The following is a 23,617-nucleotide window of genomic DNA, read 5'->3' as shown; positions in this document are numbered from 1 at the left end:
TGTTCATTGGGAGAATAATGGACTCAAAACTCTATGCTTTTTTTAAAATGAAGCCCATATCTGTTGGGCCCAAAGCTAAGCCCATTTATGATCTAGCCTAGATAAAAGGATGTCGATTTGGTTGTGATTTTGACCTACTTCAGCCATCGTCTTTTTTCTTTTTTTTTTTTTTTTTTTTTTAAAAAAAGAAAACTTCATTCAACCGAACAAACTAACCACAAACAAAGTCTTCATAAGAACAACAAATTAAGGAAACAAGAGTCCCAATAAGCCTCATACACTTATTAAATGGAAGAAGAAGGTATGACACTAAAACAATCATAAACAGTGCAAAAAATATCTATTTTGTGCTAAATTTTGTTGATTATAGTTTCCATTCAATCTTTAAGCTTCAAAATGTTACATTATTATTTATAAATTTTAACTTTAGTTTTCATCCCATCTCAATGTTTTAAAATATTATATTTTTACATTTGTGTATTGAATTTAGTTTTCATTTAGATTAAATTACAAATTTGATCCCTATTGTTTGAAGAAAGTTAAAACGTAATCTCTAATATTTTGGTCTTATAAGTTAGAATTTAGTTATTATGATTTGATGAAACCTCAATTAGGTCATGTTACTTTTTTGAATTATATTCACTTTAGGTAATATTCATCTCTAACTTATTTAGTTTGAAATCATATTCGTATCAACTTGCTAGTATACATAATCAAACCTACATCATCAGTTTGTTAAGTTAAAATAAAAGTAATTACCAAAATAGTTTTTTTTTTTAAGTTCAAGAATAAAATATATATTGTATTTAAAAATTTGGAGGTCAAATAGAATAAACTTGAAAGTTAAAAAGAAGATTTTTTTAAAAGTTTGGGAAACTAAAATAGAATAAATTTAGGAAGTTCATTGACCAAAATAGAAATACTTAAACCTTAATAAAATAATTGTATACAAATTTTAACCAAATAATAATAATAATAACATCATTTGTTTAAAAAAAACTCAAACCAACCAAAGGAAATGTGAGATAATTGTTTTAAATGGTAAAACAATTGAAGATATTTTCAAGTATAGTCCAATGTTACTATCTATCATTAATAGATCACGATAGATTTCTATTCTTCATAGACAGTGACATTTTTCTATATTTGTAAATAAATTGACTCATTTCTCTTTATTTAAAAACAACTCGAAAATGTTTTTTTTTTTAGACAATTAACCAAACTTTTTTTTTTTTAAATCCTTTAAAACAAATTCTTGACATTCAACTAGCTTTTAAAGAGCCATTACTTCAACACACATCACCAATCTTTCTCATACCAATAATTTATACTTCCTCTTTGACACACCAATCCCTTACTATGTAAAAGTATTGACCAAAAACTCCTTTATTTTACAAAAGGTTTTTGTGAAAAGACTTGAGATTCTTTTGGTTGGCCCCTCCTTGGACTCAAATTGCTAACACTAGCTAATCTAATTCATATAGAATAGGGATCTTTAACTTTATTCCAATTTTGTTGACCTAATTTAATTACTTTACTTATCAGCAATATATAGTTGACCTATTTATTTCACAAACTAGCTAATTTATTGCATTGACTCTAGCAAAATCATTTTATTAAAAAAAAATCTGTCAATCAAGAAGATTACTATAGAAAATTGCATTGAAGTATCTCATTACATTCATCTATCCACAACCAATAATTAAACAACATTATTTAGTTATAAACTTATAATTAAGAATCAAACAAAACCTTTGTTTTGAAAAATAAAAAATAAAGTTTTTTGTCCATATAAATGAAATCATATATTTGAACCCATGCTTCTTTGTAAAGAGAATCTAAGTTCAAAACTTTTTTCACAACAACCCTTCAATCATATTATTTTGTACAAAAGTGTTAGCCAACCAACATGTAATTGCTCAAAGCTTTTTGACTAACAAATGGAAATAAATAATAATAATAATAATAATAATAATTTAAGAGAGAGAGAGAGAAAAGCACTCATCCTCTTTGCCCTTTTTTCCCTTTACTATTAGTGAAAATAAAGTGAAAATAACTTTTCACATCATTTTATCCACATGGGACCAATTCAATGAATTATCTTCTAAGATTTAAAAGACAAAATGCTTGATGAGTAAACATAACTTGTCTACACATTGACCATAAGAAATTTTGGTTGACTTCATATTTTGAACCAATAAAATTATGGAGAAATTACTAGTATCATCAAAGTCTCGATACTTAGATTGATTGTTAACTATATCAGCATTATTTAAAAATAATATCTCGTATTAAAAAATTATTAATAAAGAAAAAACTATGGTCTAAATATAAAGTGTGTTTGGTACAAGGAGTTAGAGTTTGATCCCTTTCTTATTAAGCTCAAAGAGCTCGTGGCTTATGAATAATAATAAAACATCAATTTTGTATCTGATTCTTACTCTATGAGTTGTATCAGTTAAACAACTCTATAAACTTATCAACTCTACTTAATGTCTTAAATGTATTTCGATGAGTAGTAACTCTGTTGATACTAGAAAAATATTTTTCTTAGTAATTTTGTTAGAAAGATAAAAGGATTGACCTAGCAAAAGAGAAAGGGAACAAGAAGAAGAACATGACATGGCTTCTCCATCTCCCAATTGACTTCTCAAACTTAGAAAATGAGTGAAAATACTGACCACACAAATCAATGACAGTCTTTTTGATGGTGCTGCAGCAACAGCAGATGGGGTTGTTTTTATTTTATCACATAAATAATGAAAAGCAAAAGCAACCCATAAATAAAGGGGCAAAATAAAAAAAAGAAGGTAGGTTCAATATCTTTTTGAGTGAGGCAACCTTTGTACTTGATCAAAACGTATTCCATAAGTTTTCCCTCCTTTTCTTATCTTTCCCTTACCCCTCACTAACTTTTTCTCAAAAAAGATCAACATACCAAATTCTGTCTATTATGCTAATTAGCTCATGAATGTTGGGGTGAAATCCTGAAAACCCCATTTCAAATTTGTTTTGAGTGTTGCTTTTAGAATTGTTGGGCATTGAATTCGCACTCCTTCGTTGTTGGTCTGTTGTGGGTTTGGCTGCTGACCTCGTATTTGTGGTCTCGTCTCGCTTTTTGAGTTGATCTCCATAAAAATTTCTTGTATCAGTACGGTGTAAAGTCTATTTCTTGTATCAATACGGTGTAAAGTCTATCATACTCTAATACCTAAATTAGTAGAAGAAGTATATAGTTCAACAAAACATAAAAAAGTAAAGTCAGGACTTTGAGAGATTACTTATTCTTCTCCTATGAGATTGTCGAATGAAACTATTTATAATGCTCTTATTCTGACATTCGCCTGTGTTATCCATAACTTCGACGATGCAGGGTAGTTTGCGGTGCCTGAGGTTGTAGGGTTCCACATCAAGCACAACTCGATTATTTTCCAATTTGGTACATATTCACCAACTTGACCGATCAATCCAAAATCCGAAGTTTTGACTTTTCTATTTCGAAAAACGTACTTCTTCATATTGCCTCCCAATTTTTCTTGGATTTGGACTCGCCGATGGGGCCATGATCTTGCCCACAAGAACCCTCAACAAGAATCATGAAGCTTTTAGATTCCACCCTCATAGTTGATTGAAAGGAAAAGACTAAAGTACGGAGGAAAAAAAAAAAAAAAAAAAAAAAAAACCTAAACTCTGCCTCTTGTTCCAAAAAATACACATCTTTTAGAAGTTGCAATATTATCTTTTATCTTTTATAATCGTTTCAAAACTATCATAAAAATTGAAATCCTTTATTTGATGAGGAATGACATAGTGTGGTTATAACGCTTGTCTGGATTAGGTTTAAAAGAACGTCATTCAAACATGTTGAATTTTCGTTCCAACATTTTAATGAATTTTCTACTCCCAGAATAATTTAAAAAATCTATAAAAGGTCAAAGGTAAAATAGTACCAGTGTAATTCTGGAGGAAGGGGGAAAGATCGGGTGTTTTTTAATAGTTTAGACAAAAAAAGAAGTGACCTTTTAAGGTTTAAAGGTAGAGGAGTAAGAAGTTTAGAGGAAAAAAAACAGATGGCTTGTGATAAAAGCAACCAAGCAGAGAGTAGGTTGGACTGGAGGAGGGCGTGTGAAGGCATTTAAAGTGTCACCCATCATTTCTTCTATTCATTGCAATTGCCAGTTGGGGGATTGATATTGATATTGAAAAATCTCCTTGACTTTGGTCGGTTGCATTATTTCATCCCACCCTTTTGGCCCCAACTTGGATTGAATTTTGGCTTTTTGGTTGAAGTTTCTCTCTTATACACGAGAACTATACACATTCTCAAAGTCAAATGACCTCAAAATCACTGCAATAATGTGAAATGATGGTAATCTGTACTGATATGAGCTGTTTCCTAATCTAATCTAATACTCTGCCTTATTCTTTCATCTTCAAATTGTTTTCCTTTTAAGATAGTGACACTTCCTTTAATGGAGCTGCCTTTGTTTTCATTTTGTGATTAAATTATTCAACTAATTGAATATTCACTTTTACAAATTAAACTTAGTCATGTCTTTTGTTTGTTGGAATGTGGTATCTCTCTATTTTGTGTTTTGAAGATCACAAACTCAAAACAAGACTCTTTCCGTTCAATTCTTCTGTCAGACAAAAATTGTTGGAAGGAGAAGATTTGTATAGAAAAAAAAAACCATTTTTTAACACATCCATTTCTAGAATGCTCGAACATGACAGACCCATCAAGCCATCTCTTCGACCCAACTCCCAAAACTGTACTTAAGAGTAGTAGCAATTCAGATAAAAAGAAATCCACTTGAAGAGAAAAATAGCCAAATAGGAGAAAACAGTTATAGACTGCCTTGAATCTCTTCATCTTATTTGATTTTGATTCTAAGATTTAGAATGTTATGTTATACATAACTCTCTAACTCTCCCTCTACTTTGATGTAATGTAACAGACAGCAAACAAGCACGGGTAGTAGGTTTGATTTTAACTCACAGAAAAATAACGTGAATTCAGAGAAGGGGCATTTAATTTTCAGCCAAGAATAGAATCTCTAAGTTGCACAAACATTTTCATCCGTTGGATCTGTTTGTGGGGTATTTCTTCATTTCAGGTTTTGTTTTACATTAATTGTACAAATACTCTCTAAAGATTTGTGAGGAAAATGTTGAAATGTCAATAAGTACAACGGCCAAATGGTGGAACACTCTTCTGGGTTCTGACCTTATCCAAAATGGTGGTGCATTCAAATAACAGTGCTTTATTTATCTGTTATAAGAAATAAATACACTACCTCTGTATTAATAAACAACTCTCTCTTTTTTCTCTCTCTCTATCCGACTCATCAATTGAGAAAAAAAAATCAGGCATTTAACCTAGAACCAAAACCACACACCCAATTTTGGCTTTTCCTCAAACTTTCCCTCGTTTCTCATTGGGGCATTTACTCATTACTTTCTTCATACAGTTGTTAAAGCCTCCTTTTTTCTTGTTCCTTTTGCCATTTGTGCAAAAATTGCTTTATGGGTATGTTTTTATTTGCTTGAATTTTGGTGTTTTTCAGGTTTGGTTTCCATTCTTTTCAGGTAAGAACGACAAATCGTCTCTACATGCATTTCTCTTCCTTTTTTATGTATCTGTTCGAGTGAGAGTATGTAGAACTTTGAACTGCATTTCAAGAACCAAACTGATTGTGAGAGACAGTGTTAATCAGAAGAGGGTTTGTTTTTGTTTTCTGATTCTGTAATTTTTGGTTATGAAACAGATTATAAGTCGCTTTTGGTTGACTGCTTTACACGTCTGCTGTTTCTTTATTGTTGAGATGTCTACGTGACAGTCTGAATCTCCCTTGATTTTTTTATTTATTTACAAGAAAAATGAGATTTGCCACTGTTTTTCTGCTTTTTATGTTGTGTGTATTATTGTTGTGTTTTGCTATGAGGTGATTTTTAATTCATCTCTTCTGCTTTCTCCTTGTTCCTCTTTGAGGCTTTTCCCTTTGCCAACATCATACTTTTTTTAGTCCTTTTCTGCTTTCCTGTTTCTTGCTTTATTATCCTTCTTTGGCTTTCTCTCAAGTTGGAATTGAAGTTTTGCTTTTACAAGTTTTCTTGGTTCTCTTTCATTTCTCTTTCTCCAAATTGGTTGGTAAAAACTACGTTTGATTACTGAGAAAAACGGTGGAAAGTTGGAAAACCATGGAAATATGAACTTGTAAGTATTCTGTTCTAGATTTCAGCCATTTTTTAAGCTTGAAATCACGTAAAAATCACAACTTTTTCTTTGATTCTCTTTTGTCTTTGGATTTTTTTTAACAAATGGAGTGGAGGGGCTCAAGGGATTTTCTTAAGACCTTGAGATTTCTGAAATGATTTTAAAAAAACCAATGTCTTAACTCAGTGCACTTAGTTTTTTCCAACGTGAATCTGACGATGGACAAGTCACCGCTCACAAGATCATCAAGACATTTTTTTTATTATTTTCTGTTCCTACCTCACATGGCAGCTTATTTAATGACCTGTTATTGCTTTTATTTTTCCTTCCTTCATGAAGTTGATATGCATCATTTTCTTGATTCGCTAAAAACTATGGTGTAAAATCATTTGTTTAATGAGCTATTCCTTGTTTTGTTCAGCTGGTATCCGTCATCCACTCGTCTTCCAATGAAAGGATTGAAATTTGACTGAAAAAAAAAAAATCCAAAGTCTTAACATATTGAGGTGTGAAAAAAGCTTCTCTCTGTCTCTCTGTCGCTTTGTTTGATTTTTTTTTTCTCCCCATAAACTTTAGTTTTTTTCTGTTGTTATTTTCTTGATTCTCTTGAATTTGCAGTGTTTCAATGTGTCACTTGAGATCTAACCTAAAAGGGGAATCTTGTCATTCTTATTTACATCAGAAGATGATGCTCTTTTGAAGCCAAGAAAGAAAATGGGTGGTTGTGTCTCTACAAGCAGCCATAGTGCATGTAGTAGCCAAAGCAATGGGGAATCAGTTTCTTCTTCATGTTTGGGAATTGAATTTCGAGGTCGAAAGCGAACAAAAAGAACATTCTCCGACCATGTTTATGCTCTTCAGAATCTTCCTTCAGCTCCCAACAGGATTTTCATGAATGGAAAAAGTCGGTCTTCTTGCATTTTCACTCAACAAGGTCGCAAGGGCATAAACCAGGATGCCATGGTTGTGTGGGAAGTATGTTCTGTTTCTTCTCTTCTGCAAAAAATGTTAGCTGCATTGAATTGTTGTTTATAGAGGTTTATGCTTCCTTATTTTTCTTCCTCAGGATTTCATGTCAGAGGACACGATCTTTTGTGGTGTATTCGATGGACATGGACCTTACGGTCATCTCGTTGCTCGAAAAGTGAGGGATACATTGCCTATTAAGTTGTTGTCATTCTTCCAGTCTCCTCAGTTGAAGCAAAATGACTCTGGTAAAACCTGTTTCCAGAGGAATTTGAAGACACCTCCTGATTGTGAAGATTCTGAGAAGGATGGTTTTGTAGAGGACTCACAGAATTCGGTTTGGAGAGATGCATTTTTGAACTCATATAAAGCTATGGATAAGGAGTTGAGATCACATCCTAATCTGGACTGCTTTTGCAGTGGTAGTACTGCAGTCACCATAGTTAAACAGGTTTGAAAAGAAGGATGTTCTTTCCAATCATTTTGGTTTTCTTTTGTCATCTTTGTTTCTTATTTGGTTGTGTTTAGGGGTCAAATCTCTTCATGGGGTATATAGGGGACTCGAGAGCAATCCTCGCTTCAAAGGACGCCAATGATTCCACAGTGGCAGTTCAATTGACCGTGGATCTTAAGCCAGATTTGCCAAGTATGTTGGTTGCTGTTTTATTCATTCGTTGATTGACTTGGTGTTTGATTTATGTGCTAAGTTGTGATTGTTAATCATCACTCTGTAGGAGAAGCTGAAAGAATAAAACGATGTAAAGGTAGGGTCTTTGCATTGCAGGATGAACCTGAAGTGCCAAGGGTGTGGTTACCTTTTGACGATGCACCTGGTTTGGCAATGGCTCGAGCATTTGGTGACTTCTGTTTGAAAGAATATGGAGTTATCTCTATACCTGAATTCTCTCATCGAACCCTCACTGACGCGGATCAGTTCATCGTTCTTGCATCAGATGGGGCAAGTTTCCTCCTCTGCTTCATTCTGTTCTTCAATTGTTTCAATGTAGCATTTTAATTTGATTTGGGCACCCCATTGGTAAGAGATTATTTATCATTTTCCTACTCTTTGGATCAACATTCATCTCTATTTGAATTAATAGCTGAAGTTGCGTTACTACAGCTCCTTATTGTTTATTATATTAACTCTGGAAACAAAAGTCTACGGATGGGGGATAATTTAGTAGTGTTGCAGGTATGGGATGTGTTGAGCAATGAAGAGGTGGTTGATATAGTGTCCTCGGCCCCAACCCGGGCATCAGCTGCGAGGTCTGTGGTGGACTCTGCTGCTCGTGAATGGAAACTTAAATACCCTACCTCAAAAATGGATGACTGTGCTGTCGTCTGCTTATTTTTGGACGGGAAGATGGACTCCGAATCCGACTGTGACGAACAAGGCTTCTCATCTGCAACATTGCGTAGTAATCATTCGGGTACTGCTATTGAATCCGATGATGGCCAGAGGTCTGAACCATGTTTGCAAAGGAATAACACCGTCAGATCATCCGAAGAAAGCAAGGAATTACCTGTCGACGATGGGGAGATTGGTGATGCTGTACCTGCAGAAGATCAAAACTGGTTGGGTTTGGAAGGAGTCACTCGAGTGAACTCGCTTGTTCAACTTCCTAGATTTTCCGAGGAAAGGCCAGCAGTGTCATAGGTTTTATAAAATTCTGGGACTGTTAATCCAAAATGGAAAAGTAAATCTTTCAAACTGGCTGCTGGGTTAAAGGTTTATGCAGGTACATTTTTGCTACCAGTGTATGTTGAATTGCACAAAAGTTTACTGCTTTCATAGATCAACTAAATTGGTTCAATGAATGTCAATTATCAATATCCTTTCCCCAAAATGAAAATGGATTACCTAAACACCAGATTTTGCTGCTCATCTTAGGGGACCATGGAATCTTATTTAAGTTACCAAACTAAACCAATTCGACAATGTGGTAAGAACCAGGTTCTTAACTTTTCGTTTCATAGCAAACTAAACCAACAAGTTCTACGAGGAGAATAGTGCAATCAGTTGGCAGAAACAACCAACAGATGGAGAGCAAAATTGATTCTTTGGTAAGCTTCTGCAATAGTAAACTCATCACAGTAGTAGTTTCTTGTAATAGTAATATTGAGGAGGTAGTTCACAAAGATGAACTCGATATAGCTGTGACCTCTGCTGTTCGTTGAGTTTATTAGCGGGAAAAACGGTGAAGAAAACATGTCTGGGAATGAAAGTTATTTTTATTGATGATACTTCATCTTCTTGGAAAATGAAATGCTGTAAATTGCATTTTTTATGTGCATGTGCATACTGTTGTAATTGGATCTACAACTAAAATCCAACAGACATTTTACAATCTGTTTCAGGAATAAAACAATAACTATTCTGTTCTGTCTGGCCAACTCTGCCCATCATATTTGATCCTGAAAGAACAATCAAGAACTTGAATAATATCTTGTGTTCAAGTAAACCTCTTTGACTAAAAGCAAGAGTTTCGATGTAATGACGACGTACCTTGTCTGATTGACTGCTCGGTGAAGCTTCGTTTTCTCCTGTTGATGCCTCGTCACTTATTCGTACTTCAGATTTCTCGTTTGAATAACTACAATGACAAGAACCAAGTTGAATTTTGAGCCTCAGTGTAGGCCAAGACATGTTTTTTTAATGAAATTTCTGACAATTGTATTAAAGTAACAACATTAGCTCCTCCGTACTCACGTTGAGAGAATGGTGACCCAGATGAGCTCCACACAGTCCACCCAGAGAAGCCTTTGCTCAACAGGAATAACACCATAAGTTATGAGATGAGCAAATGGCCAAAGTTTCCAACCTGCCTGTAAAGTAAATGATGAACCATTACAACGTTTCCCAGCTGATCGTAAACATTTATGCTAAAACTATGATACTTGAATGAAAACCAATTGATATTTTACGACAAATCTGAAGATGGACAACATACTACAACATGAACATGCTTGTGCAAACAGCAATATAAAGAACAAAATCTAACATTGGTGCCAGACAAAGGCCAGAGAAGATTCATACTGTAAGCATTGGCCAAAATGTCGATTTCAGTTCGCCATAGATATCGGTTATAGATTCTGCACGAAGAATTCCCAAAACCACATAATATATGCTATTCCACACCCCAGACCAGACAGTTTGATCAAATGCAACTTTCACAGGAACCACCCACCAATCTTTGAACGGGAAGAGAACCTAAAAAGTAATTAAAACAGTCTCAGATAAAGATACCAAAGAAGAAACTCAACTAAGTAATATAAATGAACCATAACCCTCACCTCACAGAATTGGTAGTAGTAATGAGAAAGAGATCCATGGAGAGAAAATCCAACAAGACCTGATCTAAACATGCGTGCCCTGTCAAACTCAAACAGTGGCTTCCCTTCATAACACTGTAGGTTCATAAAGTAAAGGATGCAACAAACTGAGTTATTACTAAGTTAGCATTGTGAGACGATAATGAAAACAAACGGCAGGCGCTTACTTGAGCAATCCAATCTCCGAAAAAATAGACGATTCCACTTATCATCATTTTAGCTAAAACAGGGTTCGTTTTGAGAGCTTCTTCATAGGCATTCCAATTGTGCTCAGGTGCATATCTTAGCACCTCATACAAGGTCCATCCCTGAGAATCATAAGATAGTAATGATTAATGAGATGAAAGTTCCACAACAATCATTAATCTTCACCATTTTCTCACCTGATTTTCCCCCAGGAAAAGTAGATTTTGTTTCAAGTAAAATGAAGTTTTTTCCCCTTTTCATATTATACAGTATCGTCCAGCAAAAAAAGAGTACAAAACAAGGTTGAATTTTGAATACAACCAACTTTGAGAATAATTTAAACTAGGAACTAACTTCTAATACTGAAGTGGTAAATAGAAAGCAAGACCGCTGGCAAAGGTATCGGTGAAAGATAATAAATGGCTGAAGGAAGAGTTAACATAGTTCCAATATGCAAGAAAACTTACATGCCATAGTTCATGATCGATGGTAAGCAATTTAGTGACCAGCAAGGTTCCAAATCCCAAAACAATGGTAGCATTTACAGCTCTGCCACTGAAACCCTTCAACACTTCATCTGCTCCCTTCTCTTCAGAGAAAGAAGAAGAAGAAGAAGAAGAGGAGGAAGAATATTCCTCAATTTTCTCAGACCCATTAAGGGATAAGCTGTGTTCATCCTTCGAACGATGTTCTTCCAAACGAATCAACTGTTGGTCTTCACTGACCGACCTAACGCCCCATCTTCTTCTTCTAACGATCGAGAGGATCAAATTACCAGATGGGTTGAATTTTCTAATGTTGTTGGTGAAATGAATAGCCGGAATCAAGTGCGGTTTTTCAGGTTTTGTGTATGGAAGAACCCTTTGAGCGACGAAACTGTTTATTGCTGCCATGAAAAAACCAATAATCAGAGATTACAGATGACTGCTTGCAAAACCCATAAATCTCTATCGTCGTACCAATGGCAGATTACGTCTCTGATCGTCGTGTCCTCTCCCCCTGATAATTTTGACCAAAAATAAGCTTGTGAAATGCAATAGATTCAATTGGGTCAAATAATCTGCTCCCAAAAGTTTCGTAAACAGAACGATTTCAACAAGCCATGATGTGACAGGCAAATGAATCGTCCCCATTAACAACATAGCGTTAGCTCTTTCAACAAACTTCTCGAATGGTTCTTTTAATGGACGGCTGAGTATTTAGCCGACCCAGAAATAAAAGCAATCTCCATTGACATGTATTCTGTTCTGCCGCCATTTCTCTTGTACATAGGAAAATTTTGTGAATTTGAACCACAAACAGCTGAATGCTACTCTCTCTATGAGGACAGAAGAAAAAGAAAAAAAGGTTTTCCTTTTAATACCGATATCTGCATTGTGTTAATAGGGTTAATTAGATTTTTGGGTGAAATGCGAATTTAATTAGGGAAAATAGGGTATTTTCAACTTATTTAGGTAAAATGAATGTTTTTTTTTTGTCCTTATCCAATTGCGTCTTAGAGACATTCTGATTTTTTTTTTTTCTGCAACTGTGTCTCTTGAAGAGACGTATTTATTAAAAAATAATAATAATAATAAGAGAGACGCATTCTTTAAAAAAAGAAATTAAGAATGTGTCTCTTATACTCAATATTAATTTTTAATTTCAAATTATTATTTTTGTTTAAAGTTGTTAGAAACTTTCGACTGTTGTAAATAATATTCAAGATTTTTAGGATGTGTTGTAGACTACAAGTGCATTTTCGTGATTGAGTTTCATTAATAAATTTAATTATATGTACAATTTTCTTTATTCACGACTAGAAGAATATCCTCTATTACGCCTAGATCAATCATGTTGAGTCACATAGATCATCTAAACACTCAAATTCACTAATTTTGGCAAAATATAAAGCATGCTTTTGCAGAAACACAAGAGTTTCAAGACATGCCTCTTATAGAACTCCTTCAGAGCTCATTCTTCAGAGTTTCAAGACATACCTCTTGTAGATTGAGTTGTGGGACTCAAAACAAGCTTAAGAACTCTTTCTTCAAATCAAATTTTCTCTCAAAATCTCTATAGATTGTATGCCCGATTTTTACTCCAATCTTTTCATTATATTGCAGATCAACATGCAAAGAAAAGAGTTACATGAATTGCAGCTAGAGATGTCCACGGGGCGGGGCCGAGTATGCCATTCCCCATCCCGTCCCCATTCCCCGTTTCATTCCCTATCCCCGTGAAATTCCCCACAGAAATCGGGGCGGGGATTCCCCGTTACTTTTTTTTATATATAAAAAGCCAATTAATTTAAGTCACTAATATGAACAAATTTTAATTAAATAATTAACTTTATCACTAAATTATTTATTATGGTTAGTTTTATATAAAAATTTGAATTTAAAGATAAATTACTCAAATTTTGGCCTAAAAAAGCTAATTATTTTTTTAGTAGAAATAAATAAATATAAATCAAATTATTCACATATATAATCTAAATTTAAACATTCAATTTAAACATATTTATTATCTTTCCCAATAAATAATCAAATTTGAAATTTAAATGTAATATTTATATAATAATAATAATAACATAACATTAGATAACTATACTAAATAAATATGTAAAAGCTAATCGAAGCGGGGACGAGGTCGGGGGCGGGGACGGGAAATGCATTCCCCGTCCCCGTCCCCGTTTAGCTCACGGGGAACTTTTTTCCCCCACTCCCTCTCCCATTCCCTGCCTAATCAGGGAATCCCCGCCCCGTTCGGGGCAATTGGACATCTTTAGTTGCAGCTCATGCTTGGAGAAGACAAGGCAAGAAGATGCAATATGTGTGAGTTACTTCAAAGATGGATAGTAGAAAATCTTCATTTTCCATTTCAGTTTTTTATTTTCTTTTCCTTTTTCAATGTTATCTCAAAATCAAATTTTGATTTTATAAAATCTATTTTGATTTTAAAAAAGAAAATTTAATTAATTTTATAAATTAATTATTTAATAAAACTTTATTAATTTAATAGCGAATATTAAATTAATTTTAACATATATCCATCTTTATATATTTAAATCATATTTAAATATATAAATTCTCCTATTCCGTTTAATTCTAAAATTAAATGTGTAATTATATCTCATATAATTACTAATTCCCTTAATTCTAATTTGAACGATTCAAATTAACTTATCGCGTTATTCTACACCTAGTCTATTACAAGCTAGTAGATGACCTCGTGGACCTACAGATCATGGGCTCCAACGATCCAAAATTAATTGGCTAAACTCATTAGACCAAATTAATCCCTATTCGTTAACTAATGGGTCACTCCACTAAAGCCCATAGTTGCACTCCCCTCACTGTAGATATATTATGTCCACATGATTTAACCATAATCAGCAAGTCGACCCTTCATAGGTTGTTCGTAATAACGGCTGGGTCAAATATTTGTTTTACCCCCGAGATTACGTCTTATTCCTCAAGTCTCTACTGATCCTCTAATGAACAACTGATTTGTGATCCAATCACTAAACCAAACTCTCTCAGTCCAGTGAGAGGGTGGGGCCCCTTGTTCAAGACTTGGATTCAGAACTTGAGAGAACAACCTTTCTTCTATCCCTAAATCGGGTAGGCGTGAACTCCATCTTGCAAAGCTATGTCCCCAGCTATTCATCCGGTCTTATCCCCAAAATGGTAAACTTATTGAGCAGTGCTCTTGGACTGCTCTCACCGTTTGCAGATCAAAGGATAATTCCAAACAAACAAGAGTTCATAGCTAGCTCAGGATTAAGATCGAGTTACCTAGATCATCTAGGTGAAATAGTCAGTCTTAAACAGTAAAGAACGTTATAAAGTAAGAGTGACTTATTTCTTGGTCCTGATCTTATACAAACTCATTGCATAGGACGCCCCCACTCCTCATGCCATAATATGTACGAATTAGGATCACATCGTATATAGCACTTTACAACTCTTTATAACAACTACAGAGTAGGCCGCATCCAATGGTGTTACCAGAATAAAGTACCCAACCTCATTCATGCACCATAGATCATTTTGACTATTTACTCGAACCCGATCCACTCTTATGTCTCCACATAAAGTTCAAGTACTCATACTATAGTCATGGGTCTTAGTTTATTGGATTAGACTTTTAAACAATTTATGAGATCAATAACAAATATATTGATAATAGAAAATGTTTATTATTTTACAAACTGCGAGTTTTTAGGACATAAAACCCAACAATACTCCCACTTGGACTAAAACTCCAATGGATCAATATATACAAATATATACAATGTTGAGTTTACATGGAGAGAATAAAATGGACAAATACAATAAACTAGGGCATTACAATACCCACAAATTCTTCCACTTGCCCTAGTGATACAAAACTCGTAGACTTAGTCCTAATAGGTAACCCTCGAACACTTTAGCTGAGGGGGCCTTCGTAAATGGATCAGCTATGTTTCTTTGCTGATTTGCTTGCAGCTACAAACTCATTTTCCATTGTGGAGTCCGCAATACAACTTTGTTTGATGCTTCTCCACACAACTACTTCTCCGTTAAGAGTGAATACTGACCTCGAAGTTGATTTCCTCGAATCAATATCGGTCTGAAAGTCAGAATCAGTGTATCCAATAAGGATCAGATCCTTAGAACCATACACAAGCATATAATCTCTCATTCTCTAAAGATACTTGAGAATGTTTTTAACAGCAGTCCAATGGTCATGACTAGGATTGGACTGAAATCTGCTAACAATTCCTACGGCATAGCATATATCGGGACGAGTACACAACATTGCATACATCAAACTCCCAACTGCATATGCATATAGAATTCGATTCATCTCCTCAACCTCTTGAGGTGTCTTAGGACTCTGTTCCTTAGACAAGTGAATTCCATGCCTAAAAGGTAAAGATCCTTTCTTGAAATTTTTCATTTTATACCTAGACAACATCTTGTCTATATGAGATGCTTGAGATAATGCCAATGTTTTGTTCTTGCGATTCTGAACTATTTGGATTCCAAAAACATACTGTGCTTCTCCCAAATCTTTCATTTGAAATTGTGAAGCCAACCATCTCTTAATGTCAGCTAGATATTCTACCCCATTCCCAATTAGCAAAATATCATAAACATACAATACCAGAAAAGTGACAGTTTTGTTGACGATTTTCTTGTATACACAGGGTTTGTCAACATTTTGTTTAAAGCCATAAGATTTGATCGCAGCGTCAAAACTCATATTCCAGGATCTAGAAGCTTGTTTTAATCCATAAATTGATCGATTAAGCTTGCAAACATTTTGCTCTTGACCCTGCTGTATGAATCCTTCTGGTTGAGACATATAGATACTCTCTTCAAGATAGCCATTCAAAAAAGCTGTTTTGACATCCATTTGCCATATTTCATAATCATAAAATGTGGCTATGGACAATAGTGTTCTAATAGACTTTATCATGGCAACTGGAGAGAAGGTTTCTTCAAAATTTAACCCCTCTCTTTGGGTAAACCCTTTTGCCACAAGTCTAGTTTTGTAGGTATGTACCTTTTCAGCTTGGTCTCATTTTCTCTTGTAGATCCACTTACAACCGATGGGTTTTACCCCTTTAGGTTGATCTACAAGATCCCAGACAGAATTGAAATACATAGATTCCATTTCAAGGTCCATGGCTTTAAGTCATTGGTATTTGTCCACATCATTCATTGCTTGATTAAAAGATAATGGATCTTCTAAATCATCATCTGGTATGATGATTTGAGTTTCAGTTAAATATATGTACCAGTTAGGCTATTGCACAACCCTCCCACTATGACGAGGCATTTCCAACTCTTGAGAAGGATGTGGAATATCAGTTTTATCAACAACTCTTGTTGAAGGACCTGCTCGATCATCAACTCTTGTTGATACGTTTGTCGTTTCTCTAGACATTTCTTCTATTACTAGCTTACTGCGAGGTTGATAGTCCTTTATATGATCTTCTTCTAGGAAGGTTGCATTTTTCGATACAAATACTTTATCTTCCTAAGGATCATAAAAGAGACCACCTTTTGTTTCCTTTGGGTAGCCTACAAATAGACACACTTTTGAACGGTGTTCCAACTTTTTAGGATTTTGCACCAACACATGTGTTGGACAACCCCAAATCTTGAAGTAATATAGATTTCCTCTACATCCTCTCCAGAGCTTGTAAGGTTTTCAAAAACACTTTTTGAGGGAACCATGTTCAAAATATACATCGCAGTCTCAATTGCGTGTCCCCAAAAAGAATTTGGTAACTGAGCTAACTCATCATGGAACGAACCATGTCCAACAAGGTTCTGTTTCTCCTTTCTACCACACCGTTCTGCTGAGATGTGCCAGAGGCTGTGATTTGAGACTGAATTTAATGTTCTATCAAATAGTTCTGGAATTCTATGTCCATATACTCACCATCTCGATCCGATCGAAGCGTTTTAATCTTTTTACCTAATTGGTTTTCAAACTCAGCCTTATACTCTTTGAATTTTTCAAAAGTTTCAGACTTTTGGTACATTAGGTAAACATGCCCATACCTGAAATAATCATCTATAAAACTGATGAAATATTCATATCCTCCTCTTGCTCTAACATTTAGAGGCCCACAAAGGTCTGAGTGAATTAGCTCTAGGGGTTCTTTGGCTTTAAGACCTTTTCCAGAAAAAAATCTCTTTGATGTTTTACCCTTAAGACAGGACTCACATGGTAGTAATGAACTGTCTTCCAACTTATTTAGAAGACCGTTCTTAACCATTCTCTCAATCCCGTTGAGATTTATGTGACCCAGTCTCAAGTGCCAAAGATAGGCATTTGGAGAAATCTTCCGTTTCTTATGAGTCCCAACAATTTTAAACATCTTTATGTTCAACACAGCTTTGACTTCAGTTAGTTTTAACATGTATAAGTTATTTTCTAATTTTGTAGAGCAAATCTGTTTATTTCCCATATTAATGAACATTTTACCCTTTTTGAAATAAACTATAATTTTTTTCTAGCAAACAGGAGACAATATTATATTCTTTTTCATAGAAGAAATATAATATACATTTTTCAAATAAATGTACTTATCTCCTGTAAATAACTTCATATCTCCCACCGCTTTGGCTGAAACAATCTCCCCAATCCCTACCTTATTGTTGGAGTTGATGCCCTAAAGTCTCGTGTCCTGTAGTTTATAAACAGTACATATGAACACATGTGATTATTAATATATGATATTTACTTCACATCTTGTTGTTTTGCTCATTTACTTATTTTAGTTGCTTTACCACAAACCAATAAATATCAAATCCCTGGCTATCTGTATGTGACTCAAGCATGTATGTAGTGACATACAGTGGATCATGTCTTAAGTGATAACTAAAATGGTCTGTAGTATATGGATATAGGAGGGTAACCTTATCTTGGTAATGCTACGGATGCGGCCCGCTTTGTGGAATGGTCACAAGTGTTGTGACTTGTCATAGATGATCTGATCCTGATAATTCGTGTTGGGGACAGGTGAGCGGGGGCGTCCTATAAAAAAAGTTTGTATAAGACCTGACCACGAAGTGTTAATGTCTCGTTATATAACACTGTTCATGATAGAAACTTCACTTCACTAGGATGACCATAGGTAACATGGTCTCAATCCTGAGTGAGTTGGGAACTCCTGCCATTGAGGGCGGTCCTTTGATTTATATGGGTGTGAGTGGCCAAGTCGTCGATTCAAACCTACCATTTTAAGGATACGTCTGATTTGGGAGCTGGGAACTCAGCTACACAAGAAGGAATTCACTCATTTCCCGACGCAGGGGTAAATAGATAGATGGCTCCCTTAAGGGCTGATTCAGGGGCTTGAACGATGTGACGCCGCACACCTTCTCTTGGCTCTAGAGGTGTTCACATATAGTTGGACTATGTTGTATTGTTCACTAGAGGAATCAGTCGTTCTTAAGGAGTGAGATGTAACTACAGGGGAAAAACGGTAAATTGGCCCAGCTGTACTTACGAGCATCTGTGAAGGGTCATCGTACTCATGATTGGTTATATCCGATGGACACATAAATATATCTATGGTAAGAAGAGTTCAGCTGTTGGTCTTTAGTAGAATCACTGACAGTTAACGGATGGTGGATCTTGTGGCTAAAGAGTTTAGTTGGCTATTCACGTACCGTTGGAGCTTCGAGCCACAGGTCCATTAGGTCACCTGGGTAGCTTAGATAAACTCAAAAACCAGTGTTTGGGTTAATTTGAAATGTTCAAATTGACAAGAGGAAGTACAATTATATATGATATAATTGGAATGACTAATTATATATGATATAATTGGCTAAATGTATGAGATACATTATTTTGGAGGAAATTAGATATAAATATGATTTATATCAAATATGGGAAAAATACTATAGTAGATATATGATATCAAACTATAGGATATAAGTATAATACGATTATATTTATTAAATTAATTAATTATTTTTAATTAACCAATTTTCACGTTTAGGAAATGGGATCGTGGGCACCGAAGGTTATGTACCGGCGGGATGCAAGTTGAAAATGGTTTTCAATTTGTGTGTGGGAATTGATTCGTGCAAAAGAATCTCGCGCCTAAAAAAAAACGTGAAAGACTGATCGTCGAGAGCCTATACAATAACTTCTCAGTCATCTAAACGATCGTCTAACTCACACATCCCTTAAACGATCGTACATCAGTTTTCTAAACGATCGTCCAGTTTTTCCTAAACGATCGTGTCGTGTTACTATACGATAAGCGTCCTAGTGAAGTTCTTCTCGTGTGATGCTTGGTTTTATGATGTGGATTATGGATGACATGCGATGATGAGATTGCATTGAGCACTCAAGTTTCCTCAGCGGAATCCAAGTGTAAACTCCACTGAGTTTCCTGGTAAGTCCAGGGTCGAACTCAGGGACTTGTGAAAACAGGTTGCGTTGGTAATTTTTAGGAAAAATTTGCGGTAACCAAATAAATAAATAGTTGTTGGTTTGTTGTTGATTGCGTTAATGAAAAATAAACAAATGCGGCGGAGTTTGAAAAGAGTTGGTAAACGAAAGATACGATGAGTATGTGATGGCGGAAAATTAGAAGTCAATTTCACTCGACAACTAAAATCCCGTGGATGCGGTATGCGATGCATGTTTTTAAGATATGTATTAGTCATGTGTCGATGATCATGCGTTGAAATGAAAATGCGCCAACAAATGTATGCGATAACCATGCGTCCTGTCACAAGTTTTCTTACGTTCACGCCAAGTATAACATGAACGTAAGTTTCTCGGTAATCCGAGGTCAAACACAGGGACTTGTAGCTATATGTATGCAGTGATGTGCATGCGGCGGTTAAATAAAAGAATGTTGGAGAGGTTGCTAAGTTAATCTTACTCCTACTCCTATCTAACAGACAACACAATGAGAATATGCATGAGAGGTAGAGATACGACAACACTTGACATAAAATAAATGTATGGGAAAATAGATAAAATGCGGAGATGATTTCATTGCACCCTTAAGAGTGACCGTAAGGGCAACCATAGTCAACGCAAGCTATGCGATCATGCTACACACATGTAAACCTAACTCTAGGACGTATGCGGTGTATCTACGATATTGTCGAGAAGCCTATGCCTGCCTAGAGCTCCATAACCAACTCACTAGCTTCCACCGCATAAGCATGGTTGCCACATAACCCCTTATCCTACTTCCTGGACGCATGCAAATCCATTTTGTAGGGTGCATACGCTGTGTGAAGTAAACAGAGCTTATCCCAAAGTTCCCCATTCTTGCCTATGTGTTCCAATCCGCTCTCCCGAGTCTTAGATTTGTGTTTTAGACTACTCTCCCAAGTATGACTAAATGATGAATGATGCGCTTATAAGACAAGATAACCACATGAACTTTGCTGACCTGAGATTGTTACTATCTTTAGTGAACAATGCATACAATGCTTAATGCGACCAACCACTTACCCTCCCGGGCCGTTGATTGTTGCTGACTTTACTAATAGACAAGCAATGCATTAACTTATAGACAGGCGTTGCAGCAGCTTCTCACTAAGCAAATAAGATTACTCACACACTCGCACAACACACACCTCTCAGTGGGATGCTACATGCTTCATATCCTTAATCCACATGACTAAGTATGTGATACCCAAGCAATCCCACTAAGTGTTGCAATGAAAGTAAAAATGCTAAGCAAGAAGATGGAGATGAAGTCGAAGGAACAGAGAAATGCACTGAAAATAAATTGTATTAATTCCTTAATCACAAATTGTCATATAATACAATATAAGAAAAGAAAGGAAAAATGAAACAACCTGCTGGAAGCAAAGACTTGCTTCCAGCGGATGTGCGTCAAGGCTGCCAGTGGTGCCATGGATGAGTGGAGGAGCTGACTCTCTCGAGATCTAACTCCGGTCAAAGGCTCCAGTCGTCACTTGGAATGGATGAAGGAGGCGAAGAACTCTCGGTGTCTTCTCACACATTTTATCTGGATCACAAAGATCCGTCCTAGGCAAACCTCAGGCGAAAACCTTGGTTCCCTTGAATTTCCGCTTGTCGGCTTCTATTTAAAGAGCTTGGGTCGTCAACAGCATTAATTGGATTGCTTTGAGTCTGACGTTCGGCGCGTTAGTCCTTTCTGAATCTCTGCCACTAACGGCGTGGTAAGTGAAATGTCAGCATCATCTTTTGGTTTTTCTCGAGGTAGATGCGTTGATGCGTTCATTCCACCAACCTTGCATTGATCCCATTAAAATGCGTTATCGCATAGCCGCAATCATTTAATGACCGCATTCACTTAATACCGCAACCCTACACGATGACTGCAATCGCTAGGCGAGCGCAACTCCCATGCGATGGACGCATACGGCTAATTACTGCAACATCCATGCATTGATCGACGTGTTCGACCTTGCGATGGAGTGTTTCTCCACATGCGATCGTCTATGCGGTGGTCTGATTTCTGCGTTTGTATCCATTTCCTGCTTTAGCTACAAAAATAGAACATTGAACACTTAATAACGCAAAATAACGGGTTAGCTGAGATTCAACATGTTGATCGACGCAAGCTCATTTACTCGTGAATTTTTATCATGATTGCCGCATATTCTGCCTAACAACCTTCATAATTCTAAGTAAAAGGCCTAAGATGACATGCATTTCTACATGTCATCACACCCCAAAACTTAAAATCATGCTTGTCCTCAAACATGCGTTATACTCAAGAAATTCTAACTCATCTTCATGCTTTCCTTTGCGATGACCAGCTTCTTAGAATGTAATTTACACACAACTTTGACCATCACCGCAATGCTCTCCTCCACTTTGGCTGTCTCTTCAAAAAGATATTTTCTAAGTTTAGATCCGACAAGCTGTAACGGTAAAAATTAATCTTTCAGCATATGGACAATGTGAATATGAATCATACAAGCTCATGTCCCCGGCAACGGCGCCATAAACTTGTAAGGATACGAATTAAATGTTATGTTGTGTTATGTTTTGTATCGCTTACATAAACTATTGATGGATGAATGTAATACAAGCTCATGTTGCCATAAACTTGTGTGGATAAATGGAGTGTTATCTTTATCTGTTGCGCTGATGAATGAATGAATGAATGATGTTATATATGCGCTCAAGTGATTTCCGATAAAGACATTTTATGCGATACTACGTTCTAAGTGTATGCATTGATAATGGTATGCTCGTAGTATGCGATGAAGTAGTGCGTGTCACAAGTTTCCTTGCGCTGAAACCAAGTATAATTCCAACGCAAGTTTCTCAAAGTGATCCGAGGTCGAACACGGGAATTTTTGTCGTTAAATGCGATAGTTATGTAATACATGCGACCGGTTTTAATAATGAATAAAGAGTTTTGGTTTGCACAAAAATATAAATTGCGCTAAAAGTAAAAATGCGTTGATAAAGTAAAATGCGTTGTAAAGTAAAGATTCGTTGATAAAGTAAATTCCTAAACTACTATGATACATGATACAGGGGTCGAGGACTGGCTGTGAAGTTGTACAAAAGAATCTATGGATGCGATAGCAAGTCTTATGAATGAGGCAGAAAAAGAAAGAGTAAAGAGTAAAAACATCGCAAGTTCGTCAATCATGTTAAGGACACAACTAAGGTTTTGCTTTCCCTTGGCGTACACCTTTCAGTGATCGGCCGCATTCCCATACGTCTATGGTGAAACAGAGATGAACGTGATGAACGCAAGGTTGTTTCCATTTTTGGAAATACTTCTCGCTTTAGTTAACACATTCTTCCAACTTTCTCTCGATAGACGGAATAACATCTTTACTTCTGCTCTCACAGGTGAAGATGCCGTCGAGCATACTTTAGCTAAACTTAATTGATTCCTTGGCATATATTAACTCACTCACTTAATTCCCGCTATTTACCCCCAGGATTAAGAACACATCATGGAGAAAATGGATGATAAATGTATGGAAAGAGACAGAGATGATAACGATGACAATGATAACATTTAATTCTAAAATTAAGTGTTTGATACATGTTTGTGAATGAGAGATTAAAGAAGATGAACACAAAAGATGAATTAGTGAATAGAAACAAATACGGAAATAGTGTCAACGTCTTGACACAGATCCCGATCGGAGACTTGTGCTTGCCAGCGTATGAATGTGGTGGAGAGGAAAGCTTCCCTCTCAGGCTTGCTTTCCCAGTAGAATTAACCTTTTGCACAGAGCTTCAGCTTTGGGAATTGGAAGAATTCTTTGCTCGGAGACTCACCTCTCGGCCTTGTCTCGTCGTTCTCCCGGATTTACTCTGTAAGTCTCTTCAGACTAGCCTCTCTCTCCTTTCAGTATATCTCTGTATGTATATATCCCCAATATCCCAGTATATCTTTTTAGCGAATTTGAGGAAGCTATTTATAAGCAA

General features: G+C 35.8%; 2 protein-coding genes across 12 annotated transcripts; one reads left to right on the top strand and one right to left on the bottom strand.

The window, feature by feature from the left end:
- The first annotated feature begins 4,723 nt into the window (after positions 1-4,723).
- Positions 4,724-9,049, top strand: LOC120077738 (putative protein phosphatase 2C 52). Of its 11 annotated transcripts, none has more exons than XM_039031713.2 (7): positions 4,724-5,589; positions 6,639-6,723; positions 6,836-7,192; positions 7,284-7,634; positions 7,712-7,829; positions 7,918-8,141; positions 8,376-9,049. In XM_039031713.2, exons 3-7 carry the CDS (start codon positions 6,932-6,934, stop codon positions 8,838-8,840), a joined length of 1,419 nt encoding a protein of 472 aa, XP_038887641.1. In that variant the 5' UTR covers positions 4,724-5,589; positions 6,639-6,723; positions 6,836-6,931; the 3' UTR covers positions 8,841-9,049. The 11 variants fall into 11 exon arrangements, with proteins under 11 accessions (XP_038887641.1, XP_038887642.1, XP_038887645.1 ...); XM_039031714.2 differs by having other exon boundaries at positions 5,171-5,530; XM_039031717.2 differs by having other exon boundaries at positions 5,171-5,589; positions 6,900-7,192.
- Positions 9,050-9,395: 346 nt separating this feature from the next.
- Positions 9,396-12,030, bottom strand: LOC120077740 (uncharacterized). Its single transcript, XM_039031721.2, has 7 exons — positions 11,170-12,030; positions 10,684-10,824; positions 10,478-10,591; positions 10,221-10,394; positions 9,894-10,009; positions 9,690-9,777; positions 9,396-9,598 (listed from the first exon to the last, which is right to left on the bottom strand). The coding sequence occupies exons 1-7, from the start codon at positions 11,593-11,595 to the stop codon at positions 9,587-9,589; spliced, it is 1,071 nt and encodes a 356-aa protein (XP_038887649.1). The 5' UTR covers positions 11,596-12,030; the 3' UTR covers positions 9,396-9,586.
- Positions 12,031-23,617: the final 11,587 nt, after the last annotated feature.

The sequence above is a fragment of the Benincasa hispida genome, chromosome 5 (genome assembly GCF_027475165.1).
Source record: "Benincasa hispida cultivar pf3 chromosome 5, pf3_genome.v1.1, whole genome shotgun sequence".
NCBI classification, from domain to species: Eukaryota; Viridiplantae; Streptophyta; class Magnoliopsida; order Cucurbitales; family Cucurbitaceae; genus Benincasa; species Benincasa hispida.
This window is presented reverse-complemented; position numbering and strand designations above follow the sequence as displayed.